This window comes from Zosterops lateralis (genome assembly GCF_965231275.1).
Source record: "Zosterops lateralis genome assembly, chromosome: 12".
In the NCBI taxonomy this organism is placed as follows: domain Eukaryota; kingdom Metazoa; phylum Chordata; class Aves; order Passeriformes; family Zosteropidae; genus Zosterops; species Zosterops lateralis.
In genome coordinates, this window is record NC_139772.1 from 12,349,519 (window position 1) to 12,375,389 (window position 25,871).

Below are 25,871 nucleotides of genomic sequence, written 5' to 3' on the forward strand. Positions count from 1 at the left end.
TTGTTACTACCAGCAACCACTTTTTATTAAAAGAGGACTTCTGTCAGCTCCTGAAAAAGGGAAACATCTTTTTCAGCAACAAAACCCAATATATTTATCTCAAAAGCCAAGTAGGCTGGAATGCATTTTGTTTGGTGGAGGAGGCAATCTTTTTTCTTTCAGGTTCTTGAAATTCATCTGCCATGAATAAGCAGATTTTTTTAAAAAATGAAATTTCCCTCTAAGAAATTTTCAAAAGAAACTTTTCCACCAGCTCTGTTCAGTTAGCAGCAACAAAAAAAATGGCTCAGAAATGGCTCAATTTCACAGCTGCTCCCCTGAATTTTTCTGAGAGCTGAGAGCAAGAAGACGACTTGCCAATTTCTGATTTTCCCCTAAGAAAGAAATTAGCAGATTATTGTGTAGCAATGGGGATGTTCATGGGACAAAGGGCTGACTGCAGACTCCACACTGGTCAAGAAGAAGAGAAATAATTTTCTCCATGGCAGGAGGCTCGGGCTACAAATTTGTCAGATAACGAGTAGCCAGAGGCTGATACAAAAGACTAATTCTCTTAGTAAAACCCTTGGAGAGTTTCCCAATATGAGTCCAAGGCTGGCAAGCTGCTGGAGGAGACGGGAAGAAAATGCAGCCATCTCATGAGGACATTGCCTCTGGATTTCTTCATTGTGTTTTTTCTATACAGCACTTTTCATAATTCCCTCTGGCTAGAACCATTTAAATGAAACTTATTGATTGAAATTCTGATCCTATTGATTTTACACATGAGATTTGTGCGAATATGAAAGAGCAGGAACTGCTCTGTAACCGCACCCATCTCCATTTATTCCCTGCTGAACACATGCTGTAGGCTTGCTTGTCCATCTCAGTCCCCTGAGCTTCCAGAAATAAATTACCTAAAATTCAGAAATACTGCACCTCACAAATATGTAGTAAATATATTAGCTCACAAATGTGCAGTAAATATTACCAGTCCTTGAATACACTGAGTTACCTTTTCCTTTCTTTTGTCTGCTTTTCTTTCACACCCCCTCTTTACCTTGTTAACCACACGTCCTGTTTTTCTCTTTTGTTTCCGAGGTGAGGAGAGAGAATGAGAAGAACATGTTCTGTGAGGAAGAAGGGATGGGAAACAGCACTGGGAGGAGATGATGATTGCCTGGAAGGAAAGGGCCTGAGGCTTCATGCTTAAAATACTCTAAGTGCTATTAGAAATTGTATTTCTACCCCTAAGGAAATTGTCCTGGATATGGAATCTGGTGAACTCAGGACAGCAGGTAAGACAATCACCGAGTGGTCAGAGGGCCCAAGTGGAAAACCAACACAGTGCAAGCACATGGTCACCCACACCCAACAGCACCAACAGCAGCCCCTGCCTTCCCTGAGCCCCTGTGGGGCAGCCCTGCATTTCCTTCCCACAGCACAGGGATGTCCCTTTCAAGCCTCCTGTAGCCGGGTGCTTTTGGCAGAGAGGTGGAGTGGCTTGTAGAGGCAAAATCAGCAGCCTTAGCATTCACATCTACTTCCGAAACAACCAAACCTCCCTTTGCAGATTTCTTGTTTACTGAAATGGTGGGTGTCCTTTCCATGGATCAGGTAGCAATCCTTGATTATCTTCATTTTAGTTTGGTGCATTTTACCTCACTGTGCTCAACACTTCCTTCTTTCCTCTCTAGATCTTTTTATAGCTAGATTGTCACATATCAATCAATGTTATGGATTAAAGTTGAGTATATTGTGACTTGTCCGGGCCTGTAGGAAAGCATTTTAAACAAAGTTCTATTTATTTTATCTTCCCTGTTGACACTTGTTTTCTTCTCTCTTTTCCAACCTTGTGAAATGACAAAACCTGCCAGGAAAATTGTGGGACTTTAATTCACTAGAATTTTTAAATCACTGTTAGATGTCATGGGATGGTTATGAAAAGAAGTCAGGTCATCTGGTGAGATCTGTGACCACACTGCAACACAAAAACCCAAACCATCTGTTAATTACACTGATGGAAAACATAATCCAACATGGTGGTGAAACCTGATGCTTTGCATGGAGCATGTAAACGATTCACATTGCAAGTGTTGATCAAAGTGCCTGAACTGCGGGGGGCTCCCAAAGGGCTCCTCACAGGTCAGGTCACAAACACGGCACTGTGGGGTGGGGCAGGCACAGGCTGTGGGTGCAGGAGCCATGGAGGACCCTCAGGGCCCCCCAGTGACCGAGGCAGAGAAAGGGGGGCCCAGTGCCCACACACACACTGCTGTCCCATCCGCAGCCACTCAGCTCTGCACTGCTGGGCCAGATCACGGAACCCTGCCACGTCCTGAGGGGGAAGTGACCCGCAAGGATCATCGAGTCCAACTCAAAGCCCTGAACAGGACATCCCCAAGAGTCACACATGTGCCTAAGAGCCTTGACAAAACGCTTCTTGACCTCTGCCAGGCTTGGTGCTGTGTTCGCTGCCCTGGGGTGCCCGTTCCAGGGCTCAAGCACGCTCTGCTGAAGAACCTTTTCCTAATATCCAACCTGATTCCCCCCAGCACAACTCCAGCCCTTCCCTCGAGTCCTGTCACAGCAAGAGGAGACAGGTGCTGACCCTGCACTGTCCCTCCTGTGGAAACTGCGGCCCACGATGAGCTCTGTCCTCAATCTCATCTCCAGGCAGAACAAGCCAAGTGCTCTCAGCCGCTCCTCGTATGGTTTCCCCTCTAGACCCTCCACCAAGGCAAGACTCCAGCCCTGAGTCACCGAGACCGGGGGCAGCAGCCCGATTCACGGCCTCTCCCGTCCGGGGAAAGGCTCTGGAGCCCGGGGCGAGGGGACGGGCACCGGGGCCGGGCCTCGGTGGGTGCAGAGCGGGCGGCCCCGCGGCGGGCGGCGGGAGCGGGCCCGGGGCCGGGCGGGGCAGCCCCGAGCATGCGCGAGCCGCGCGCGTCACGGGCGAGGCCGGCGGGAGCGCGCAGCCCGGCGCGCCCCCGCGCTCCCTCCTCCCGCCCTCCCGCCGCTCCCGCGCCTCCATTCGGCTCCGCCGCCGCCCGCCGAGGAGGGGACAGCGACAGCCGGGAGCACGGCAGAGGGACGGACCCTCCCCCGCCGCCAACCCGCTTCCTCCTCCTTCTCCTCCACCTCCTCCCCCGCCTCCGCCTCCGCCTCCCGGCCGGGAAGAGCTCGCCGTGCCCGCTGCAGCGCCGCTGGATGCACTGAGCGCTCGGGCGCGGGGAGAGAGGGGCAGGAGGGAGCCGGGAGCCCCGCCGCGGAGGCGCTGTGCTACCCGGAGCCTCACGGCCATTTGCTTTAATTCTTTTATTGCCCCCCGGCCGCCTCCTCCTCTCTGCCCGCGGGAGCCAGCCGAGGCGGCGGGGGCTGCATCCCCCCTCCCCCCCTTTTTTTTTTTTAATTTTTTTTTTTTTTTTTTTTTAATTTTCATCGCCGCCATGGGATGTACCCTGAGTGCTGAGGAAAGAGCCGCCCTGGAGCGGAGCAAGGCCATCGAGAAGAACCTGAAGGAGGACGGGATCAGCGCGGCCAAAGACGTGAAACTCCTCCTGCTCGGTGAGAACCCGCCGGTCGCCCCCCCATCGCCCCCCTCCTCCTTCTCCCCCCCCCCTCCCCGCGCTTATCCCACCTCATTTCTCTTCCAACAGGAGCCGGAGAGTCGGGAAAAAGCACCATCGTGAAGCAAATGAAGTAAGTCCCGCGGGGGGAGCGGCGCGGGGCGGGAGCGCGGGGCGGGGGCTGGCGGAGGTGAGCGAGGGCCGCGGGCGCCATGTTTACCTGAGGGGACCGCGCAGGCACCGCGGGGCCGCCGCGCCCGGCGCTGTCCAGGGCCCGCTGGTGCTGAACGGCCCCGCGGCCTCGCCCCCGGCGGCGGTGCAGGGGGGCCGCCAGCCCGCCGCTCGGATGTCCCCGTGGAACGAAGCGCTGTCACTAAAGCTTAATGTCGGGGTGTTATCTGCCGGCTCTGCGGGTTTAAACCGAGGCTCTCTGTCGCTGAAAGCCCCTTTTATTGAGCTTGTAGCGTCTCCTTTTAATTAATGAACGGCGAGCTTGGCCACTCATCTCATTCAAACCTCTCCTGCTCTGGGATCCGGGTCTCCCTATGGTACTCGGCGCTGTTCCTCGCTGGGGCTTCCCACACCCTCTTCCTGTGTTTAATTAGATGTAACCGTGTAATAAGCAGCAGTGAAAAGCCCCACCGCAGGGTCTCTTCCAAGCATCCCCCTGGCTCGTGTAAATGCACCCTGTAGGGAGGCAGGTGCAGGGAAGGCTGATAGGGGTGGAGGTACACCCGTGGTGCGACTATTCTGCCCCCACCCTTTTTTTTTTTTTTCAACTAAAATACAATGGAATACCCCATTCTCCCACTGCTACAAACATGACGGGCTGGTTGGAGGCGGGCGCCATCACGGAACGAGCCTGGGCGCTGGTTCAGGGTCTGGATTTCAGCTGGGAGCGGTTGCCGCTTTGCGATGCTGGTGGTTGCAGAGGGATCCGTGTCTGGGAGGGGCCCCCCCGGGACCGGGGTTGCTTAGCGAGGGGAAGAGGCTCGGAGATGGGTGTGGATGGGACGCGGGGAGCGGCGTGCGGGTCCCGGCGCGGGGATTGGGGCTGCGGGGCCGACGGGCGGGTCCCGGCGCGGCGTTCAGGCGGTTGGCGCTGGACAGCGCCCGGCGGGGGCTCGAACCGGCGGCGGCGGGGCCGCGCTCGGCTGCCTCCGCAGGGGCCGGGGAGAAGCCTCAGGGGCTCTGGGATGACCAGAGGGGCCCAAAGGGGCCCGCGCCCCTCGCGAGCTGCTGCCCTGAGCTCCCGTAGCCGCCCCGGGTGTGCGAGTGTGCATGTGTGTGTGTGTATGTGCATGTGTGTGAGAGTGTGTGTGTGTGTGTGTGTGAGAGAGAGAGAGAGTGTGTGTGTGAGTGTGTGTGAGAGTGTGTGTGTGTGTGTGTGTGTGTGAGAGAGAGAGAGAGTGTGTGTGTGAGTGTGTGTGAGAGTGTGTGTGTGTGTGTGTGTGTGTGTGAGAGAGAGAGAGAGAGTGTGTGTGTGTGTGTGTGTGTGTGAATGTGGGTGTGCATGTGCGCGTGCATGTGCGTGCACCACAGGGGCCGATCTGGGCCTTCAGCCCAGCTCCCCTCCAGGCAGGGTGGCTTAGCGGATATTTCTGTATCTACTCTGTGGCCGCCGTGCCCACCCCTCGGGGGTTCAATGAAACCATCATCCTCGCCTGAGGCAGTGCTTTTCCCAAGGCTCTTCGGGGCTGGGAGGTCTCACTGTGAGGAGACTCGCCTCCAGTGCACAGCAGTGTCCATGGCTTTCCCCACAGACGTTTGTGTACCCTACTTCTGTAGAGGCTCTAATTATCCCCTTTCACTGTTTGAAAGGGGGCTTTCCCCCCTTTGACCCCCACAGTTTGATTTGGGTCGGGGGTGGGGTGGGTTTGGTTCGCTCTTGTTTGTGTGCAAAAGGTGGATCAGGAGACATGTCGCTGCAGATGAACACCAATAAATTATTTAATCTCTAGGAACTGCTTCTGCAGAAGCATGCTGGAATGGCGGGCGATGGGTTTTGGTTGAAGGGAGAGGTTGTAGGAACTACAACAGCAGAGTGCACATGTAGAGCCCATGGTCAGGAGGCCAGGCAGTGACCACACTGGCTACACAGTAAGCATACAATCACTCTTGTTTTATGAAGCAAATCACATCAAGATAATAACCTGTTTGCTGGACTAGATTGGTATATTGAGGACTGAAATACACCCGTTTTGTATATCTATATACACACACATTTCATTAAAATGACTCAAAGTAAGGCATGCAAGGCTCACAGCTTTGTACCTGACATGAAAACATCAAGTAAGCTGCCATGGTGGATGGGCTTATAGTGCTGGAAATTGGGAGAGGCATGTGTGAGTGTGGAAACTCCAGCGGAGTGTGCGGAGGCTGGGGTGGGGACAGCGGTGTTGCCATGAGCACGGCAGCAGCATCTGGAGGGAGCCGCGCAGCCGCGGGCGCCGGGGAGAGCGATGTGCTGGGAACAACGCGGGGAAACTAACATTGCTGGAAATTAATTTAAATATAATGTAGGCATTAGCATTTCACCTGGTCAAGCTCCATTAGACAGGCTTGCTGAGAACCTAATGAATTCTTAATAAAGATTAAATCGCATGTTCATTAGATTTTGATGAAAGAGACTGCTATTTTTTTAATACTGTATTATTGGTGTGCTTCTAGATAATAAATCTCGTCCTCATGAATGGCTAAAGCAGCTTCACACTTGGATATTGGCTTGAAAACAAGCACAGGAATCTATAGACAGGTTGGTGAATGCTAAGACAAAGGAACAGGGAGCAGACATTGTTACATAGGACTAAAAGAGGTTACATACTGACCAGTTAATCCTTGAAATGTTAGGTACCAGGAGAAGAAGTAGAAATTACAGTAATTTAAGAATGTAGCCAGGATGGAGATAAGGATTTGTAAATTTAATTCAGGATTTTTTAGTGAAATATTTGGAGATACCTTTTGGCTGGTGAGTGGTGTTTTACCAAACAAAAAAAGAGGTACTGGTGAATGACAGAGGGGTGGAACTGGAGTCTGGAATGTACATCTCAAACACTGGCAGCACAGCCTAGAAATGCCTTTTTTCATAGCACTCATGGTTGTTTTGAAACCCTTAAGCCTTGCACTTTGACTGCTCCACCTTGGCTGATTAATTTTGCTGTATTTTTTTCACAACCAGTCCTGCAGTCCAGGTACTTTTACCCATGCCTCAAAATGAAGGGTCAGAGCCAAGCTAGTCAGAGGAACAGTCCTGAAAGGCATGGTTGTGCCATGCAAGCCAATGAGACTCCAGAGTGTGCCACAGCGTTCAGAATCAGGCTGTAACCAGATTCTGTTTTCACTCAGCTTAATCTAAAAACTATCTGTAACCAAGCAAAGCTGGGGCTTTCCTTTAAAATCCAAGCTAGAAGATGAGAGTTACTGGACAAGAAAAATTCACCTTCCACTCACATGACCCTATCTCAGTAAATTCACAATGTTGGAATCAATGGGTGTTAACATTTTTTGGATCCTATATATTCAAATAAGCGTCAAGCACATGCAGAATTTGGAGCTTATAATCTTCTTTTCTGGAATACCAGGACTGTAGCATGAAATTGAGACTGATGTTATTCTAGGATATTTTTGTGGGGATGTAAAACTTTGGTGAATGTGCTTGTTCATCAAAATCCCCAGCGGAGCAGGATACCGAGCATATCTCCATCTCTTACTGCTTAGCAGGACACTTAAATCCATGCAACGGTCCAGTGGTGAGCAGGGTTGGACTGCTTGGGTGGGGACACCATCCCCATCGCTGCCATCAGCACAAGGCTTCCAGGGAATTCAGTGTTTAATCGTGCTTACACAGAGTGGCTGAGTTAGCTGGCATGGCTTCAAAAACAAGGTCCTGCCACCTACTCAGCAGCCACCGTTCTGGATGGTGAGCCAGGGCAGTATTTCACCTTCCCAAATGAGGGGTTAGTGATAGGTGTGGCATTCCAGAGCAGACATGGCTTCACCTGCCCACAGGAAAAATCTTGGCACTTGGGATTTGGTTTTGGATTTTGTTTTTGCAGAGCAGCAGCTTCTGTCCCCTGCTGAGCTGGGCACAAGAGCTGGGTCCAGGTCCATTTCACAAGATGCCGGAGCTTCCAGCCCTGCATATCCTCCAGAGCAGCTATCTGCCACTTCACCAGAAGTGCTGGTAGTAACTCAGTTGATAGCCTTCTCTGCTGTGCCAGTTTTCACAAAATGTTTTTTATGTTAAGTATGAGAAGGATGGAAATATACAATCAGTAGAAAAATACACTAGTGTACAGTGCTTATCTTGAAATATCTACTATCTCCTCCCCAACAGCCATCAGTCCCAACAGCCGGCTGATATATTGTTCTGACCTTTTTCAAAAAGCCCCTCAAAACAGCCCCAGGTTCTACATGCTCTCTGTGTAACCAAATTACTTATAATCTAATGAACTTCTTCAGTGAGAAGCAGTCCCCGCCCACTGGTTTTACAGCAATTTGATGCCAAATGCCATTGAAATGAAATGATGTGTTGTGAACACCCACTTGAGTGCTCTTTGCTGCATGTCTGTGTCTCAAATCCATAGCGATTTCACACTTGCAGCCCCTTCCCCCAGGAATACTTCACCCCACAGGAGCTAATGGCACAGAGTTGCTTTGCCTCTGCAGCATCTTTACAGGGACAGGGCTGCAAACTGCATCTTCATGGTCTATCCCACTCCCCAGCACAGCTCCTCTGCCCTGGGGCACTGGGTGCAGAGCCCCACTCGGCTCTGCTTCCATCTGGGAACTGTTTGACTGTGGTGTGAGCTGGCAACCCAGAGGCACAAACCTCACTAGAGCACCAGGTCAGGCTGAGCCATCCTCATCCTTACTTGTCTCCTGCTGTTTTCCAGGATTTCTGTGATTTAAAGCCCAAAGTAGGGCAGTGACAGACTGCACCTGGGCACTATTTGAACTGGGTTTCAATAAGCAGGGGAAAGAGCTGCAGCCTTCTCAGTGGAGTTGTGTCATTCCCCCAAGACCTGCCCCAGTGCACTTTGCCCTGGGTGTGGAATTGGCACTGTGCATGTGGCACACAAACCCCAGCAGGGAGGAGGCTCCAATGGGGCCGTTCTGGCAGTGGAACCTGCAGTGAAACCAGTAGCAAACTGCCTGCTGGGGCAGCTCTGGGATGTTGGGATGGCAGCTGGGCAGTGCATTACCTGCCCTGAGCAGGGCAGGGTCTCCTGCTGGAGTGTCAGAGATTATCCCAGTGGAGGCTGCTGTAGGAGGGGGCTCTCCCCTCACTACAACTTTTTTCCCACCTTCACAGATGCTCTATTGCATCCCTGGATGCTGTGGGTGTCCTGTTCCACACTCTGCAGTGGCACAGCACAGGGAGATTGCCCCTCAACCAGGCAAGAAGAATAAGAGCTGAGAACAGAGAAAAGTGAGGCTGTTCATTTTGGCTTGTAGTTGCAAATGGTAATAATGTTTTCAGCATTTATTTCCTTCCTCTTGGATTTTGAATTGTGCCAAAACATTAACAACCATAGTTCCTTCTTTTATATTTAAGGCTCTTGTTATTAGACTGTGAGAGATTTCAGAGAAAAGCAGTAACAATATCAGGAGGCAAGATGGAATACATTTTGGGGTTGTGTTTTTTCTTTTTCCTTGACAGTTCTTAATTTGTTTCTTGTTTTAGGGACTCATAAAAGTAAAAATATCTTTCAGTGACAACAGTGAACTGCATAGCTTCTCTTCCAACCCAGTTTTAAAGCCTTAAAAGAAATTTGCCTGTCATATTCTGACATGACACATCTAGTCCTGTTGGAAATGTTTTAGCAATCTAATGAGATGAAAGCAGTTGTTTTAGTGAGCTCAGAAGAAAGAGACAAATCTGCTGCACAAATGTAACCAGGGATCTGTTTTGTTTTATGGCTTGGCTAACCCAGAAGTTGTAAGAGACATTAGATTGACAAATGAATTAGATCACAAATGAAAGAAGGTTGTGGTTTTCCTCTTCAGTCTGTCCTTTTCCATTTGTCTGGCATACAACTTCATACCTGCTGTGAGTTCTCCAGGCTTCTCACCTGGGGAATATGGGGAAGATAATCAAAATAGATAAAGAATGCAAAAGAGACAAATAATGGAGGTCAAGGCACTGTTTGGCTCTTCTGTTTCATCTGGTCAAGAGAAAGAGTGAAATGAAGAAGTGTTTAACTGATGGCCAAGGCAGGAGCAGGTTGCTGGAGAGGAAGAGCCAGGCAGTCAGGAATGTCTCTCACACTCATTACCTAGTTTTCTTCAGTCCCCTTTCAGAGTTATGGCCTCCCTCTGCAAGTATCAAGCTCCCTTGATACTTTCTCCTGGATCTGCAGGATACAAAATCACAAGTGAGTGTTGAAAGCTGGTGGATATGCAGCCAGAAAGCATGATGCAAGTGCAGGGTCCAAGAGCTCAATTTTGCAAACTCCTGCTCAGGTAGTGAAGAAGGCAAAAAGCTTTTTCAACGAGGCAGTAGCCATACACAGTGTACAGACAGACCCATCCTTTACCATCTGAAGTCTGTGGTTACACCCTGAATACAATGGAGTGTGAAAGATGGGATTTGGTCCTTTATTTATTATGTTGGCTTAAAGAGGAGCTCCAGCAGGTGAGAATTGCCAAAACCTCAATTCAAGTGGCCAGGGTGTTTAAGAGCCTAGTCACTTTTCCTGGTGCTATTCAAATCTCCTCGTATTTGTAGGTTTCTGTAGAGTCTGGACTCACATGATGACTGGATCAGCTCTGGTTTCAGGTGGTCTTTGCTTAGATGTGTATTTTGTTTTTTGAAAGAAAACTTCCAGCTCTTCTCACTTCAAGGAAAAGTTAAAAAAAATTACCTTATTCTAGCCTAGGGACTCAAGAATTGGGAGCAAAATAAAAAAACATCCCAAATGGAGGTGAGGAAACCAAATACATCTCAATTGCTTGGTTACTTTTGAAACCTGATACCTTTTAGCATTGGCAATATTGAGACCAGCAACCTCACTTACTTCAAATCAATTTGGATGCTACTTGACCCCAGATTGTCTCTTTGAGCTCACTGGACTTTGGGCCAAGTTCTTCCTACACTGAAGATGTTGCCTGTTCAATCTGTAGGTTTTATGAGATGTGATGAATTTCAAATGTTTGTGTGACATTTGGTGTTTCATTCACAAAACCAAAACCAGGAAACAAAAAGATCTGGAAGGCATTGGCACATTAAACTTACAGCCATTTTTCTTGCCTTAATTTTTTTTTTCTTTTACTCACTGATGATTTGTACCACATTTTTTCTAATGCTGAAGAAATGCTCTGCCTAATGTAAAAATCCCCCTGAACTGTTAGTTGAATCATTCTCGTTTTATTTTATTTTATTCAGGAAAATGACAGATTTAAAGGAGGTTGGAGGATTACAGTCCTGATTATAAGATGCTTTTAGGAATCTGCCTAAAATCAGAAAAGGCAAAAGGCTGAAAAATGTTATTGAGTTACACAAAGCAAAGGAACTGATGGTTTTCTATGGCTGAGAAAAAAGCATTTTAACCCAAAACTCAATCATTGTGTACTTACTGCGATATTAGAATAAGACTCTTGATGGAGGCATTTCTTAACTTACCAATAAAAATGCTTACTCTCCCCAGCTTTCATGTTAATTGAGAAAGAACTGAGGAATGCCCTCAGAAGGGAGCCCAGGAAACTGTGCCGTTTCTGATATCACACTGATTTTCCAATTGCTAATCAATAAAGTTTTTGACATTGAAAGGGAAGGACTGGCAGAGCTGAAATTACTTTGTTTTTCTTTATTCTTGGGCGTGTTCTGCTTTGCTTGGTCACCAAAAATGATTTCAGTTCATCAGCTTTTATCTGAATATAAAATCTATAAGCTTAAAACAAAGGAGTTGGAATGCACCAGCTCGAGAGAGAGACAAGAGGCATGGGTAACAGGGTCCTCCTGCAATATAAAGACTTTGGGCCATGGCTGTTAATAACCCTCCTCTCCTCATCAGGCCCATCTGTGGGGTCTTGTATCCTCAGGAGCCAAAACCAATTTATCATCTCTTCTATTTGTTACAGAATAACTTGGGCAGTCTTTCAGCAGAAATTCTGCTGGTTCATGTTGCAGGAGTTGCTTATGGGAAAAGGCTGGGAGATGCCGATCCTAGTTAGTGCTTTGAGGTGTGATCTCTGACAAAGCCCAGAGCTCTTGACTGACTGTTTAGGATTGAGGTGTTCCAGGAAAATTGGGAGCAGGTTTCAGCAGAAGCAAGATCCAATGCTGGTAGGAGATATAGGGTTTGATAACAAGGCAAGGGATTCTCCTCTCTTTGGCATGTGTCATGGTACTTAGCATAGGAATGGGGAGATCCATGTTTCCATTGGGAGGCCATGAGGGATGTCTTCAGCTGAGTGGTTCAGCAGCTTTTCACTTGTCCAAGAGAAAATACCCTCTTTAGAGAATTCATGACCCCAGTCTTACACCTTGGCAGGGAGGCTGGCAATGGAGATTTCATCTCCGTGCATGTCCCTCCTCTGAAACGTAAGCCCCCAAGTGCTTAAAACAGTCTGAAAGGCAGAGCAGTGAGTCAACATGCTTTGAGATTCCAGCAACTTCGGACTTGTATTAAATGCTCTTGTCTACAAGAGCATAATCAACAGCAACTTGTACACATCATAACAGTCTGGTACAAGACTTAGAGTATTTCTGCATCAGCTGGAAATCATTACAGAAGGGAATGAGATCAGAATGGGCCTCTATTGAGGGTAATATCACTTAAATGATAAAAATTATCCTACCTCCTAGCAGAATTTTGTGGTTTATCCTCACCCTCTTAGAGCTGATTGGAGTTAGTAGCTCCAGTTTTAAAGCATTGAATAAAAGTGTATAGGAAAGGCTGAGTGCACAAAATGGATGTCAAGGAGAATTATCTAGGTAGCAAATGAGAAGTTTAATAGGTGGATTTCTAGAACTGTGATGTGTGCTATCTCACAGTGATATAGAGATATTTCCTCTCTGTCACTACAGTGTTCCTTATTTATTACAGGTGGACCTTGGTATAATCCAGCTCCTGCCTTTACAGCAAAAGAGGGAGAATATCTCACTTTGATGTCTCTCAATGAAATAGTCCCATGTATATATTTCTGGAGGAATTTTGTGTGGAACTGGTGCAGACCAGTTCTGGGTCTCTCCAAAACTCATGGTGAGATCTTAAATTACTTCCAGGGCACCACAATGTGGATCTGCATGTCCTAATTTCAGATTGCAATAGATAAGGCTATGTGAATTTTTCATGTCTGCTGTGCTTCTAAATGGTTGACATGACAGGGCACGTGCTCCTCCACAGCATGAAGGTTTCTGCTCAGCTTCATCCACAGGAGGGAAATACCATCCTCATAATGAGTTTTAAATGTAACACAATCCGCTTGGCTTCCTAAGTAGTGCAGAACTGAGTATTTGATTCAGTATATTTTGGGAATCTGTTTTTATTTACTCACAGCCTCTTTACATCTATAAGCAGTGTGAAAGGGTGTTACAGCAGGGGTGGTTACAGAGCAGTTTAGCTTGTTGCAAATAAACTAGCTCTTTCCACTGGCCAAAGAGAGCTCTTACTACAGGGCCCTTGGGAATAAGGAATTAATTACTCGTTGCCAGCACTGGTGCACTGATGCCCAAGCAATAGATGCTCCTTCCAAAGGTTAGGTGGGGAGCCCATCTCACCTCCTGTAAGTTCTAAAATGGACAGATTTTTATCATTGGAATATTTGTCCCCCACCACAGACACTGCAGAGCCTTTATCATCACGTTTTGTCAGTAACACCAGCACAAATCACTGGGACGAAAGAAAATTGTCGTGATGAACATACACCTCAGAAAGTCATCACAATGTTCATTAATCACCAGTCACTCTTTGGTGATTAATTATTTAGCAAAATTGGAAAGAATTTTCCACATGAATGAGAAGATGTTTACTTAATAAAGCAGAAAGCTCCTAGAAGCATGCCCTTGTTTTCCTCAATTTAGCGGTACAATAAATTTATATCCTCCTGCTTTTACAGCTCAGGAAAAAAGCCACGGTGCTGTATCAACTGTTGCTGTTGGTTTCCGTCCAGCCTGTTCTGCAGCAAGAAACCTGAGGCTGCTCAATGTGTGCATTTAAGATGTTTAAATGGTAGATACATGAGCTGATGGTCATGGTTCGTTATCTGCATCTCTCTGCGTGCCCTGAGCCCTTGTGAAACACTGGTAAGGAGGAACAGGAGAGTGCAGTGCCAAATCCCAGCTCCAAGGCTGGCATTTCTCCAGCACTGACTGATGGCATCAGGGTCACATTAGAAAAGAGGAAGGTCCCCCAATACCTTCATCCTGGCAAGAGCCTTGTGCTTAGTAAGAATTCCCCTGAAGCAGGTTGCTGGGACCAGCCAGATCTTACCTCTGCAGTGAGGTGGGATGTGCAGGAAAGAGGAAAGCCACTGTTGGCACTGAGGAATCCAGGTACTGAGAGCAAATCAGAGTCTTGGCATCTTCTGTGGTGATAGTGATGTCTGTTCAGTGTCTTTCAGCATAGCTAATTATTAAAAGCATTCAACAACAACAAACTTGTGGAAAGGAAAGAAATGCCAAGAGAGCCTATAAATGGTAAAAAATTAGTGATTAGTAGTTTTAATATGGTTCAGTAAATAGTTCAGAATCTAGCCTTTATTTTTCTATCTAAATTTTTATTTATCTACTACTTCTGTTTACTGATACTTTCAAGAAATCTCTGTATTTTAAATTCAGATTTAGCTGAACAAACTATAAAGTTTTTCCTACATGACAGAGCATGAAAATTGAATTATTACACTGGTACTTTTAGTTTCAATCAGTGAGATCAAATAGTACTAATTTCCCCATCTGTGATCAAACAAATAGGTGAGACCTTCTGGCATAAACAGATATACAGTATACAGGACTAAATTTAAATTCTGATTTTATTCGCTACTTCTTCATGGTCTTTGAAATAGGTTTTTGGAGTTTCCAGTTAAAAATTTGGAAAAAAAATTCTTACAAAGTGTCCAGAACAATGAGACAAACCCAGCCAAAGATGTGTATTTGAATTCTAAAGTAACTGGACAAATATACTGCCATTTTTAAAAGAACTAAGATCATAACATTTTTAGTGTCTCCTTCACTAACTTGGGCACACACTGGTCCAGCACAGAGCCTGTCTGAAGCTCTCAGGCACATCCTGCTCACTCTGTTCTCCAGGAGAATCCTCCTCATTCAGCAGAATGATTGTCTGGATCCTCCTGAAGACTCACTCTGTGCTTAACTCTCCACTGTTGGTTTTCAGCAGCCCCACAGCTGTGTGACAACTGTACAGCTCAGCACTGCTCCAGCGAGGCCACAGGACTTACAGGGCTTCCAAATTAGAGCTGCAACTAATCTGTATGTGGTTTAGTTTAGGCAGTAGCTCACATTTCATTCATGCTCAGACCTCAAACCCCAGAACAATTGAGTTTTCCAATACTGTGCACATCAACATCAATAGGCTTGAACAGAACTGTGTTAACACCTGAGCCTTGCTGAAGATCACATCATCTCTGCTTGTGCTGATTGCCACCCAGTTTTTTTTTAGTGTCACTCTGTGTATCCAACCATTGTCCAAATATTACTCTGTTTCTTACACTTTTTGGAAAATAAAAGATCAGGGAAAAGATATTCTTGTGTTGTGGGCTTTTTCATGCCACATGCATTTTTCTTTTGCCACAGGAGCTCTCAAGTACCAGCTTTCAGATTTATTCCAGTTACACTTCTTGGCCATGTTACTTGTATAAGGAGAAGGAAAAAAACCACTGGTTTTAGGAAGAGCAGGTTTAATTTTAGCATTTTGTATGTATTTAATGACTTCAAGAAATGAGGTCGTGTGAAATCATCTGGAACTAAATCATCCTGTTCCAGCCCCCCCCCCACCCTCCACTTGTTACTCACAAAGCAGCATCTGAAATGCCATGTTCAGTTTTGGGTCTCCTAAATTAAGGGGTGAATCAATGATTGACTGGACACTCCAAGGTATTTGGGGCTGGTGCATAGGTCCAGTAAAGGGGGGCTGAGGGAGCTGAAGAAGAGAAAGCTGAGGAAGACCTTGCTGCTCCTTTCCACCACCCAAAGAGGGCCAAAGATAAGGTGAAGCCAGACTCTTGTTAGAGATACACCATGAAAGGGTGAGAGACAACACAGAAGCATTTCATGGAAATTATGATGGCATATATATAAGGAAAAAATGTTTCATGGGGAGGTTGATGCAAAAGTGGAACTGGACCCAGGAAAGGGGAGAGTCATCATCCCTGAATATTTTCAAAACTCAACAGGACAAGGACCTGTGCAACCTGGCCTACATGAGATGGTAGCTGTGCTCTGGACAGAGACCTCTACCCCAAGTTATTCAATGATAAGAAAATCCAAATTAGACTCCTTATTCAATGTTCCTAATGTCAGTGTTGACTGAAGATCCACGTCTCTGAAAACCAGAGGGACAGTGTTGCACAACACTAACAGAATTTTCCCTGTGAGTGCATAAAAAGCCAGGCTTAGCTGGGACTGTTTGGTTATCATTCCTAATTCCCCTTCACACCACTTTGGTTTGTTTCTTTACTTCTGAGTGTTGTCTTCTTGGATTTATTCCATACAGCATTTTACTGGCAGCCTTCTGAAATCCTAAGCTGAGGTTTGACTAACATCTCGTTTTGTTGGTGGTGTCTGTCCCTACCAGCTGTGGTGGTGTGGTGACATTGTATGGTGATGTATGGCAGTGCAGTGAACCAGACTGTGGCACCAGTATGAGTTAACATAACTCAAAAAAAAAAAAAAAAAAAAAAAAAAAAAAAAAAAAAAAAAAAAATCCCAAAAACTCAGAAAGAAATGTCTGTCAAATGCTCCCTTAAGGCAGCAATGTACTGAAGGTTGAAATGTGGTCTTGTACTGAAGGATTCGGTCACTCCTGACTAGTTCTGTGTGCTAGGGCTTAATTTTTGAGGGTAAATCAGTCACATTCAAGATTGAAAAGTAGTTTCTAAGTTCTTCTGTACCTTTAGGCGTTTAAATGATGAGTGTTTTTTCCCAACCCAGCCTTATTTTCTCTATGAGTTCTTGTAAAAGAAATGCAAATCTCTCACTGGCTTCAAATTTCTGTGTTGTTTTAAATAAATTTCCTGTGATGCATAACGTAGTGAAAAGGGAAGTGCAGCCATTTGTTGCTGTTTCACTGTATTTAGACCATCTTTCGTGCTTCTAGAGGTCAAATCCATTTAATCTGGTTATGCTATTTCAATCACATTTACATTTTTAATGCAAAGCTCAGGTTTGCTTCACACTAGAATGATCGCTCAGGTTTTGTAATAAGCTTTAGTTGTCCTGGGCTTTGGAGACTTCTCTCTTCTATTTTCCCTCAGCCTTAGACACAGTCTTTGTCATTTATAAGGTAACTTTCCCTCTTGAGGTGCCAAAATGCTACAGAATCCTGATTACAGGAGTGCTGCTGAACAACATTTGCAAATTCCATGTTATTGGGAGCAAATTTTGAAGCCTGCATTAAAAGCCTGTCATTGATATGGTTACCCTCACCTTGGTGCTCAAGGTGGTTTGCATAGGTCACTGCTGCCTTTTAAAGGGAGATACAGAATTGCATCTTCACCCACCTCCCATTCAGACAGTGAGCTATCCCACTGCTCCCCTGGCCTCACAAGGACTCAGTTCACAGCTTCATTAGGACATCTTTTGTGCTCTTACTGTAAATAAACCCAGCTAGAAAGTCTTTCTTGTCAAAGGTATTTGTCACATTCATAGTTTCTCAAAAGCTCCAGAAGGAGCCTACCCTATCCCCTTCCTCTCTATGTTTTGTGTTTCCTCTTTTTCTTAAAAGAAAGCTTCCCACTTAAACACCTTTTTCCCTAAAAGAAGATGCTATATGTTAAGGAACTTAGGATAAACCAAGAAAGCACACCAGGCTGTTTAGTGTTCTTTGAAGCCCCACTTGCTTCTGAATTTAAACAATTCACCGCTCCCATTGCCTTTTGCAGTAGTAACCTGCTGGCTTCAACTGTGTTCCTGCATTATCCTCCAAGGAAATAGAAAATAAGGCCCTAAATACTTGTTTTGTTTACTTGTAACATCACTTACAAACATGCAGGAGAGAAATGGCCAGCCCAGCAGAGGTTTGACACCACCAGGCAAGACAAGAACTTAGTGTAGATAGTGAAAAAGAGGCAGAAAGGGGCAGAGGTTGATCTTCTGAAGCAGGAGTCAAACAAAGAATCATGATCAAGTTCAGGCTTTGGATAACAAAATGAAGTTGTTTGCTAAGCAGTCATCCAGAAGACTGACAGCAGCTTAATACAACAATACATGGACTGGACACTGACATCTTTATGTGAACCTTGCTCAAAGCAAGTGCCAGGAGTAAGAGGATCAGAGCTGTCAGAGCTGTTAAGAAGGGCAAAAGCTGGCAGCAGAAATGGCAACCCCCTATTTGCAGTGTAGGATGTGACCATAAGAGATTGCCAACAAGAGAGATCCTGGCAAGCTCTCTTTTCATGGTAAGACTCAAAGACTAACTTCCTAAACGAGGCTGAAGAAGCAGAACTCAAAACTCTACAAGCTAAAAGACGTAATGATACAATGTTTTTGTTTTTAAAATACATCCTTCCACAACCAACATCAAAACCTGGGGGAAATGGAGAGAAACTGATTCAATTCCACTTCAGTTACAAGCAAGCTTTCTTTAATCTCTGATTTATTATCTCCTAGAAGACCTCCTTAATACATATTATTACAACTAGTGGTCCTTACCATAAGTGGAAAGACACTTAACCATTTACCCAAAGTTCCTCCAGTATATATCCAACAGCAGTGTGATGAGTGTAAAAATAAATGTAACCTACATAGGTACAGAAGCAGATCTTATATCCAGTTGCAAACTCACACTTAATTATTAATGACTGAAGTGCTGTAGCTTTTCACTGAGTAGCAAAACATACCCTGAATATCTCTCAGGTTATGTCAGACTGACAGAGCATCAGTGCCAAATACAATGTCAGCTTTTCAGTGATGGATCAAGTACTGTGTACAAGAGCAAGAAAGGTGAATATTCAAATGAGAATCTGTGTTTCCTCTGATAATGAGCCAGGAATTCCACATTCAAGAACTCATTGATGGAAGTTGCCCTTGTCATAGACAAAATGGTAAACAGCTTCAGAATAATGAATTACAAGCAGAAATTTTATGAGTGAGTGATGGAGTAGATCATGGAAAGTTCATTTTGTCCATCTCTGTCCTAATGCAGAATTCTATTAGATTACATATTCCTGAGCGTTCTGCATGGTTTACTTGTAAATGACTTAAAGACATGAGTATTTAAATTGTTATATGAGTTGTATATTGCTCAACTGCAGGTAGTTTTTGCATTAAAGCACTTTCTCCAATGGTCTGATAATTTTGTCTGAATTTTTCCTTGCTTCTCCTAATCACTTCTCCACATAGAAGAGCATTTATCACTTTCAGCTGGAGTAGTAAGTATGACTGGTGAATCTCTGTGAAGAACTGTCTTTTCTGGCCTTTGTACCAAAGTTTGGATGGAGGAGTTGGTGTGTTTTCCTGTACTGAAGATTTCCAGTGCAAGAGAGACCATCCTCAACCACAGATGGGAATTGTTCAGTCCCCACAATGAAAGGAAGTGGTTGGAGGAAGCAATACAATTTCAAGGTGGGAGATTTCACTGGTTACATCTCAGATGCCTCATATTGAATTTGTGTCTAATAAAGCAGGCTCAAAGCTGAAAGATTATGCTGATGGCAAACAAATCGGAAGTGGAGAGGTTGTGGCTCAACTGTGTTTGGAGTGATGGCCTGCCAGGAGCTCAGGGCCATTTTGAGGGAATATGGAGGAGAAATCTCAAAATAACTCCTTTTAATGCTACTGCAAAGTCCTGTTTGGCTATGCTGACCCAGCAGAACAGAGACTGTAAACCCAGACACAGTTTTTTATCTGCTGCAGTGACAACTGCATAGCTCTGCAGCCCTCCATGTCTTACACGTGTCTTCAAGAGGGCAGTGGAATTAATAAAGAGACTGGTCTTTCTGAAAAGCAGACTTCAAGCTTTACAGAACAAGCATGTGTGTTATTTGGGCTCGTGGTGCTTTTCTAAAAGTAGAAGATGCCCAAGAACTCGTATCTGCAGCTGGTGCTTGCCAGAAATGCTTGTATGATCTATATGGATGAGTGGAGAAAAGGGGGGAGAGGGGGGGAAAGGCCTTGGAGGGGAAATAACTGAAGATACAAATGAAAATTCAATTAAACAGAAGAGAAGGAAAATTCAAAGTAGCATTGACACCCTGCTCAAGGCTGCTGATGCATCTTGATTTCATCTCTAAACCTAGTGAATGAAGGTGACAGTGAAGAAAATAAATTACCTCTCTGGAAGAAGCTGAATTAGATAATCAGGAAGATGAAAACATTCAAATACAGATATTCCTCTATGTTATGCTCAGGGCTTGTAACAAATTCAACCAGAACAATAGATCTTGGCCTTGTAACAATTCCAAAGCTTGTCTAATGTATGAAATTTTTGTTTGTTTGTTTTTGTTTGGTTGGTTGGTTTGATTTTGGAGTGGTTTTTTAGATTTTTTTAAAGGTCTCAGTTTATTTGCCAACTGGAAGACTTGAAATGAGTGATGAATGTGGTCCCCTGTTGCTTTCCATCCATTGTAGCCATCAGAATGGTGCTAATTGGACATACTAAATTCAGAATGGTGGAATTTTACATTCTGCCCTCAGTTATGCTGGTGTGGGCTATAGAAAGTGAACTATTGTGGTTGTTCTGGTTGCTACTGATTTCTTGGTTTGTGGGAGAGGTATCCAAATGATCAGTGTCATAAGCTGAATGCAGAGAAGCTGAATGTTCTTTTCTCTTCTAAGATAAACTGTCATTCCTCCAGAATGTGGTCGTCATCAATTTATTTCAGCTTTATTTTGCTCTTTGCCAGCTGTGTGAGGAGCATGTTCAATATAACCAGTCATTCCAATAGCTTCATTTCTCCCCTAAGTATTTTGCTTCTTTCGGGTTGTCACCACAATCCCATTTAAAAGCCTGCTAATAATAATTGAAAGCCATTTTAAGCTTGCACGTCGTATCAGAGTTTGAGCTGTGTTTTATTTCTGTAAAACAGAAATAATAGTTAGCTATGACAGATACTAGGAAGCCAAACAACAGCCAAGGCTACCACGCTTTTGGAAACCTACATTGCTAAAAGAAACTCATGGATCCAGAATCCAGTGAAATCAACACGAGTCTTCCCAAGGACTTCAGTGGCATTCTGATCAGGTTCAGAGTGCAAAGTGTGATCAGCAGTGGCCAGATGGAGGTTAGGCACAAAATAACCAGGAGCTCTGCCTTTGCAAAGAGGCTTCCTGGGACTTCAGCCTGTGTTTAAGATGAAAATTACTGATCTTTCTACAGAAAGCAAAGGGCAATGGAAGTGAAAGGGTGCTGGCTGAGTTGGACTAAGCAGTGTTTAAACCACATAGTCCTCTCCACTACTTGCAAAAGGATATCAGCTTTGTTGAGAAGGAGGAGTCAGCTGATCCTATCTGTTCAATTCCTCGTTTTTAATTATTTTGGCTGATATCATCTTTATGCTAAGTCAATCTCAATGAATGACATTTGAAACATCCCAATCAAAGTCATTACATTATCACATTCAGGCCAGGCTTTAAGTAAAAGAGATTTGGCTTGTTCTTTACACTGTTTGGCCCCTCTCCCAAATGTACAGCCATTATAACAGAGTATTATCTGCACTGGAGGTTTTCTTCATTTCCATTAGGAGAAAAATTTCATTCAGTGCAGCAAGAGCAGCCTGAGATGGCAGGAGGAGATTGGCTCCATGCTGACGCCTTTGTTATCTGCTGAGCAGAGCCTGACACCCCCTGACACTGCCGGGGCCTTGGAGAGGGGCTGTTATTTATTTCAGTGTGTGGAACACATTGTCTTCTGAAAGGGAGGAGAATCAGCCCTTTATGAACAGGAGTCACTGGGCAGCATAGTCACCAAGCTGCAGGAGCTGGAGTTTGTTGATATAGTTGGTTTTTCAGCAAGCGCCTTTGTTGGGCTTATCTTTTCTTTAAGTTTGCATCTCTCTGGTGGTGTTTAAGGTGGATCTAGACTCTCCCTGTCTTTCCCAACCCCTCTGCCTTTTCTAACACAAAAACACAGGGATAGGGATAGAGGGACTCAAATTTTTCAAGCTTACAGATCTCCACAAGGCCCCTTCCCTGAGATTCCTAACTTCTTATCTAAAGATGCCACTTGTCCTGCCGTGCGTTGCCTTAGTTCAAGAGGTTCCTCCAGTCTGTTTGCATACCATCAATGACCCTCCTGCATTGATAGGCACTGCTTGCTGGTTTTCAAGACTGCACAACACCCTTACAAAAATGGTTGCTGCTTGCTGGTTGACACCAAAGAATTTTGACCTCTGCATCACACAACTCCTTGTAACAACCCCTGTGACGTGTTTGCATTCAAGTGGAAGCCAGATGGTGTAGTGTCCTCATGTGTTCCTAGAGCCTAGACACTGCACACATATGGTGTGTTTCCCCTCTGAGAGATGCCATGTGAACAAAAGACATACTAGAACCCTTTGGAACAATGACCAGTCTACAGTGAATTCGCTTAAAAGTCAAGAAAACCAGGCATTTGGTGTTGGCGTTAAACACTGAACCAGCAGCAGTGTACATGTGGAAACCAGGAGGAGTTTTTCTCAGAGGTGTTACAGAAGCATTAACCTGGCTTTGTGCGACACATTCATCATGCAATCATCCCAACCTGGCTCACGGGGAGTGTTCTTCAGTTGCTTGATCTTCCCAGAAAAGTCTTGGAAATACAAACCAAGAAGTGCATAAAGAGACCTAAGTCTCAGACTCTGCTCTGGACCAGTGGCTTGTAGGGCGGTTCCTCCAAGACACAAGCCAATAAGGGAAGAACAACTTTCTTTCTGCCAGATAAACAGACATCTGGTTCCAAGAGCCATCCAGTGGCTCACTATGTGCAACCACCTCCCTTTCCTTATGCTGCCTCATATCCTTGCTGCAAGGCTCCAGGTGCAGCCAGTCTGCACATCAGCCCTCAGGACCAAATGTGCCCTGCAAGCCTGCACCACACTTCAGCATAGGGTCTGGCATGTGCCTTGTTTATGCTCAAGACTACATTCAGGTTGCTATCTTGTTAGGGGGGCTGCTAAGGTAGATTCAGAGGGCCAGGTGCCAACAACCAGTTCACCAAGTGTTCTGAGGTCTTCAGCTGGGAATAAATTTTAGCATGAAGAGAAGAATGCAAACATGCAGATCAGTTTTAATTATCTTTTTTATCCTAGAAACATGTCAACAGTAAAGCTGAAGGGGCAGTGGCCATAAAGAACAGCAGTAAAATGCCATTTGCTGCCCAAGATGGAAGTGTGACTTCAAACCCAAAATGAGAGAACTTGCAACTGTAGATTTGTGCTAAGATAGCTGATTCAGAACTTGATGTCTCTGAGAACATAGTAGATAAATATTTTGTGTCAGAGATAGCCAAACTGATTTCATCTGATACTGAACTTTCCATTTCCGGTTGATTTATTCCATTATGAATCTTTTAAGTAAATCTGTTTGTGGGTGCTGCAAAACGTGGGGAAACAGTTCTTATCACACCTGGTTTTTCAGTGCCTGCACAGAACAAACTGATAGTATCCTGGTCTGCTTCCACCTAGCTGAGGTGTGGGGGTTCTGGACTTTGGTCAGTCCAGGAACGGGAAGGGAAGTCTGTCCCAAAGGGTAGATGTGCACTCCTGCATCCAGGAGTCTGCTGCACACCAGCAGATCTTATCAGGCTGTGCAAGAACATATTCCACAGTCTAGGAAAGGTGGGTTGGGGTGCAGCAGCTCAGCAAATTCATGAAGTACCAAGGCAGATTTTATCCAGTGGTGCTGTTTGATTATTTGTTGGTTTTGCTCTGATCAGATTTGCTTTGTTGCCATGATAGTAAACATGGTACATGTGAAACTCAGGGCCATGAGCCTCTATAAAGGGATAAGATAATGGATGTTGCTTGAGCCTTTTACTGTCTTTGTAGTTAGAACAGTTATTGGAAGGCATTAATCCCTTTCTCCTGATTATTGACTTTTGAATGAATCTTCATACACTCTCCAGCAGCAAAACTTGTGGGTTTTCAGGCTCACTAAAGCTCAATAGAACCAAGACCTTGTCATTTATTTTCACTGTTACTATTATTTTTCTATTTCAAAGCAGAGTTTTCTGTTGCGAATTCCCTACTGCTTGATCACAAAAGCAAGCAAGGGAAATTGTTATTTTTCATCCTGAAGCTTTTGTCCTTTTTACTTTTATAATCCATGTGAGGCGACTTTGCTGGTCATTAGCCGAGTCAGTAAAGCGAGCTTTCTTTGTTGGGCGATAGCAGGGAAACATCAAGTGTCTGGTTCCATGGCAGCAATTTGCTCTTGAAATAAAGCAAGCGTTGATAAGTTGCTACCCTCAGCTATATTTGTCCTAGTAAATAAACATCATCAGGATTTTAGCACAAATACAAGTTGTTTTGCCCTGTTTAACTATTCTGAGATTGTGTTGGGCTAACAAAATTTCCTCTGCATCAGACAGACTTGTTCTGTCGCACTCTCATTTTGCTGATCATGTATTTCTGCATACCTAGCCAAGGATTTATTTTCTAAGCATTGATCAGCAGAGGAAATATGCCTGGAATGCATCCCATTAATGTAAAGCAAGGAGTACATGCTTTTGATGGGTTTGCTTTTTAGAGACCAAGGTTTCTAGCAGTGGAATGATCTCCCTTTGCAGTGCCTGGGAATGGTGGATTTGCTCAGAGGGTGCTGTGGTGTGCCAGTACTGGTCACACAGGGGACATCACACCCTCAGTGCCTGCACTGCCAAGCCAACTGAAGGGCAGCAATTGATACGTGCTCGCGTACGCAGGCCAGAAAAAGCCCTTAGGATCTGTCATTGGGAGAAGGATTCAATTTTCCAGGATACTGATAAAAATTGTCATTAACCCTTTGGCAATGGCCTGTTCAGCTTCAAAGTGAAATTGCTCGCCTGAACCTCACAAAATCAGGATTGTGCTTCTTCCCTGACAGGCAGCAGGACCCAAAATAAAATAAAGCAGCAGCAGGAGACCGAGTGAAACACGACACTGACATTTGTTCCACTTGGAGCAGTGGAGACACCGCTAATTTGGGCTGGAAGATCAGAGCACATGGCAAGAGATGGTTTGATGGTTTCAGTAAATAAGCATATTGGGTCAGTCTGTAGCTGCAGGTGCCACACATTCTACAGTGAGGTGAATTACAGCAGAGACCAGCCCCTTTGCCATTACAAAATTTCCCATAGCCTTTTCTAGAAAATTCAAAGGGATTACACAGCTTCCAGACCCAATCCCACCATTTCATGGGGCTTTCAGCTGCTTTGACATGCTGCAGGATTTGCAGTGTGCATCACTTTCCCTGCCTACTTACACAAACAGATATCCATACTCCACAAGTTGGCTGCCCCACCTGCTGCGCACCTGAGACCCAGAGAAAATGCTCTTCTTCACACTTCTGATTAGCAGTAATTAGATTAGGGAAGTTCATAGTGACAGAGGCTCTCCTCCATGGAAAACCACCCAGTGGAAGTTAGTAAGGGATCAGGACAGCTCTATTACAGTGATTTGCCAGAACACAAGCAATCTGTAACCTGAGCAAGGTCCCATCACACTAGGAACTCTACATCCAGCACAGAGAGATGGTGCCTGCTGCAGAGAGATGTGCTCTCACTGATTCTCCCTGCTCCTTTTAAACCTCTCAATCAATCAAATCATGCTTTGGGCATTGGAAATGGTGAGTTCCAGCTTCAGTGAGTTCTGTCTCTAAAGTGAGCACCAGTTTGGTTCCTCAGGGATGCCTGTCCCCAAGAGATGGAACAGGGAGGGTTTTTCTCCTCCACCACACCTTGTAAAATTCATCTAGGAGCTCAGTTCCTTTGAGGTCTCCACCAGATTTGCTAAAATTGGCCAAGGAACTGAAACATTACTGAAAGAGGAGCAGGAGGATCATGCAGAAATACATTGGTGGCCATGCAGCAGGTGATGAATGGAGAAAGTGCAGACTGCGAAACACTTTGGGAGACCTATCACCCAGGTTTCCTAAACCACTGGAAAAACATTAAGCCTAATTATTCATAGGCAAGTAGACATACTAAAGCCACTCTGAAATCATTCTTCACTGAAGCATTTTTTTGACGA

At 45.2% G+C, this 25,871-nt stretch overlaps 1 protein-coding gene across 2 annotated transcripts in view; it reads left to right on the forward strand.

Moving 5' to 3' along the window:
• The first annotated feature begins 3,037 nt into the window (after positions 1–3,037).
• The window catches only part of GNAO1 (G protein subunit alpha o1), a 140,903-nt gene continuing 118,069 nt past the window's right edge, over positions 3,038–25,871 (forward strand). For both annotated transcript variants that reach the window (XM_083870426.1, XM_083870425.1), the window contains exons 1-2: positions 3,038–3,546; positions 3,639–3,681. In XM_083870426.1, coding sequence (XP_083726552.1) covers positions 3,429–3,546; positions 3,639–3,681 — 161 coding nt within the window. In that variant the 5' untranslated portion in view covers positions 3,038–3,428. The remainder of the gene's footprint in view (positions 3,547–3,638; positions 3,682–25,871) is intronic.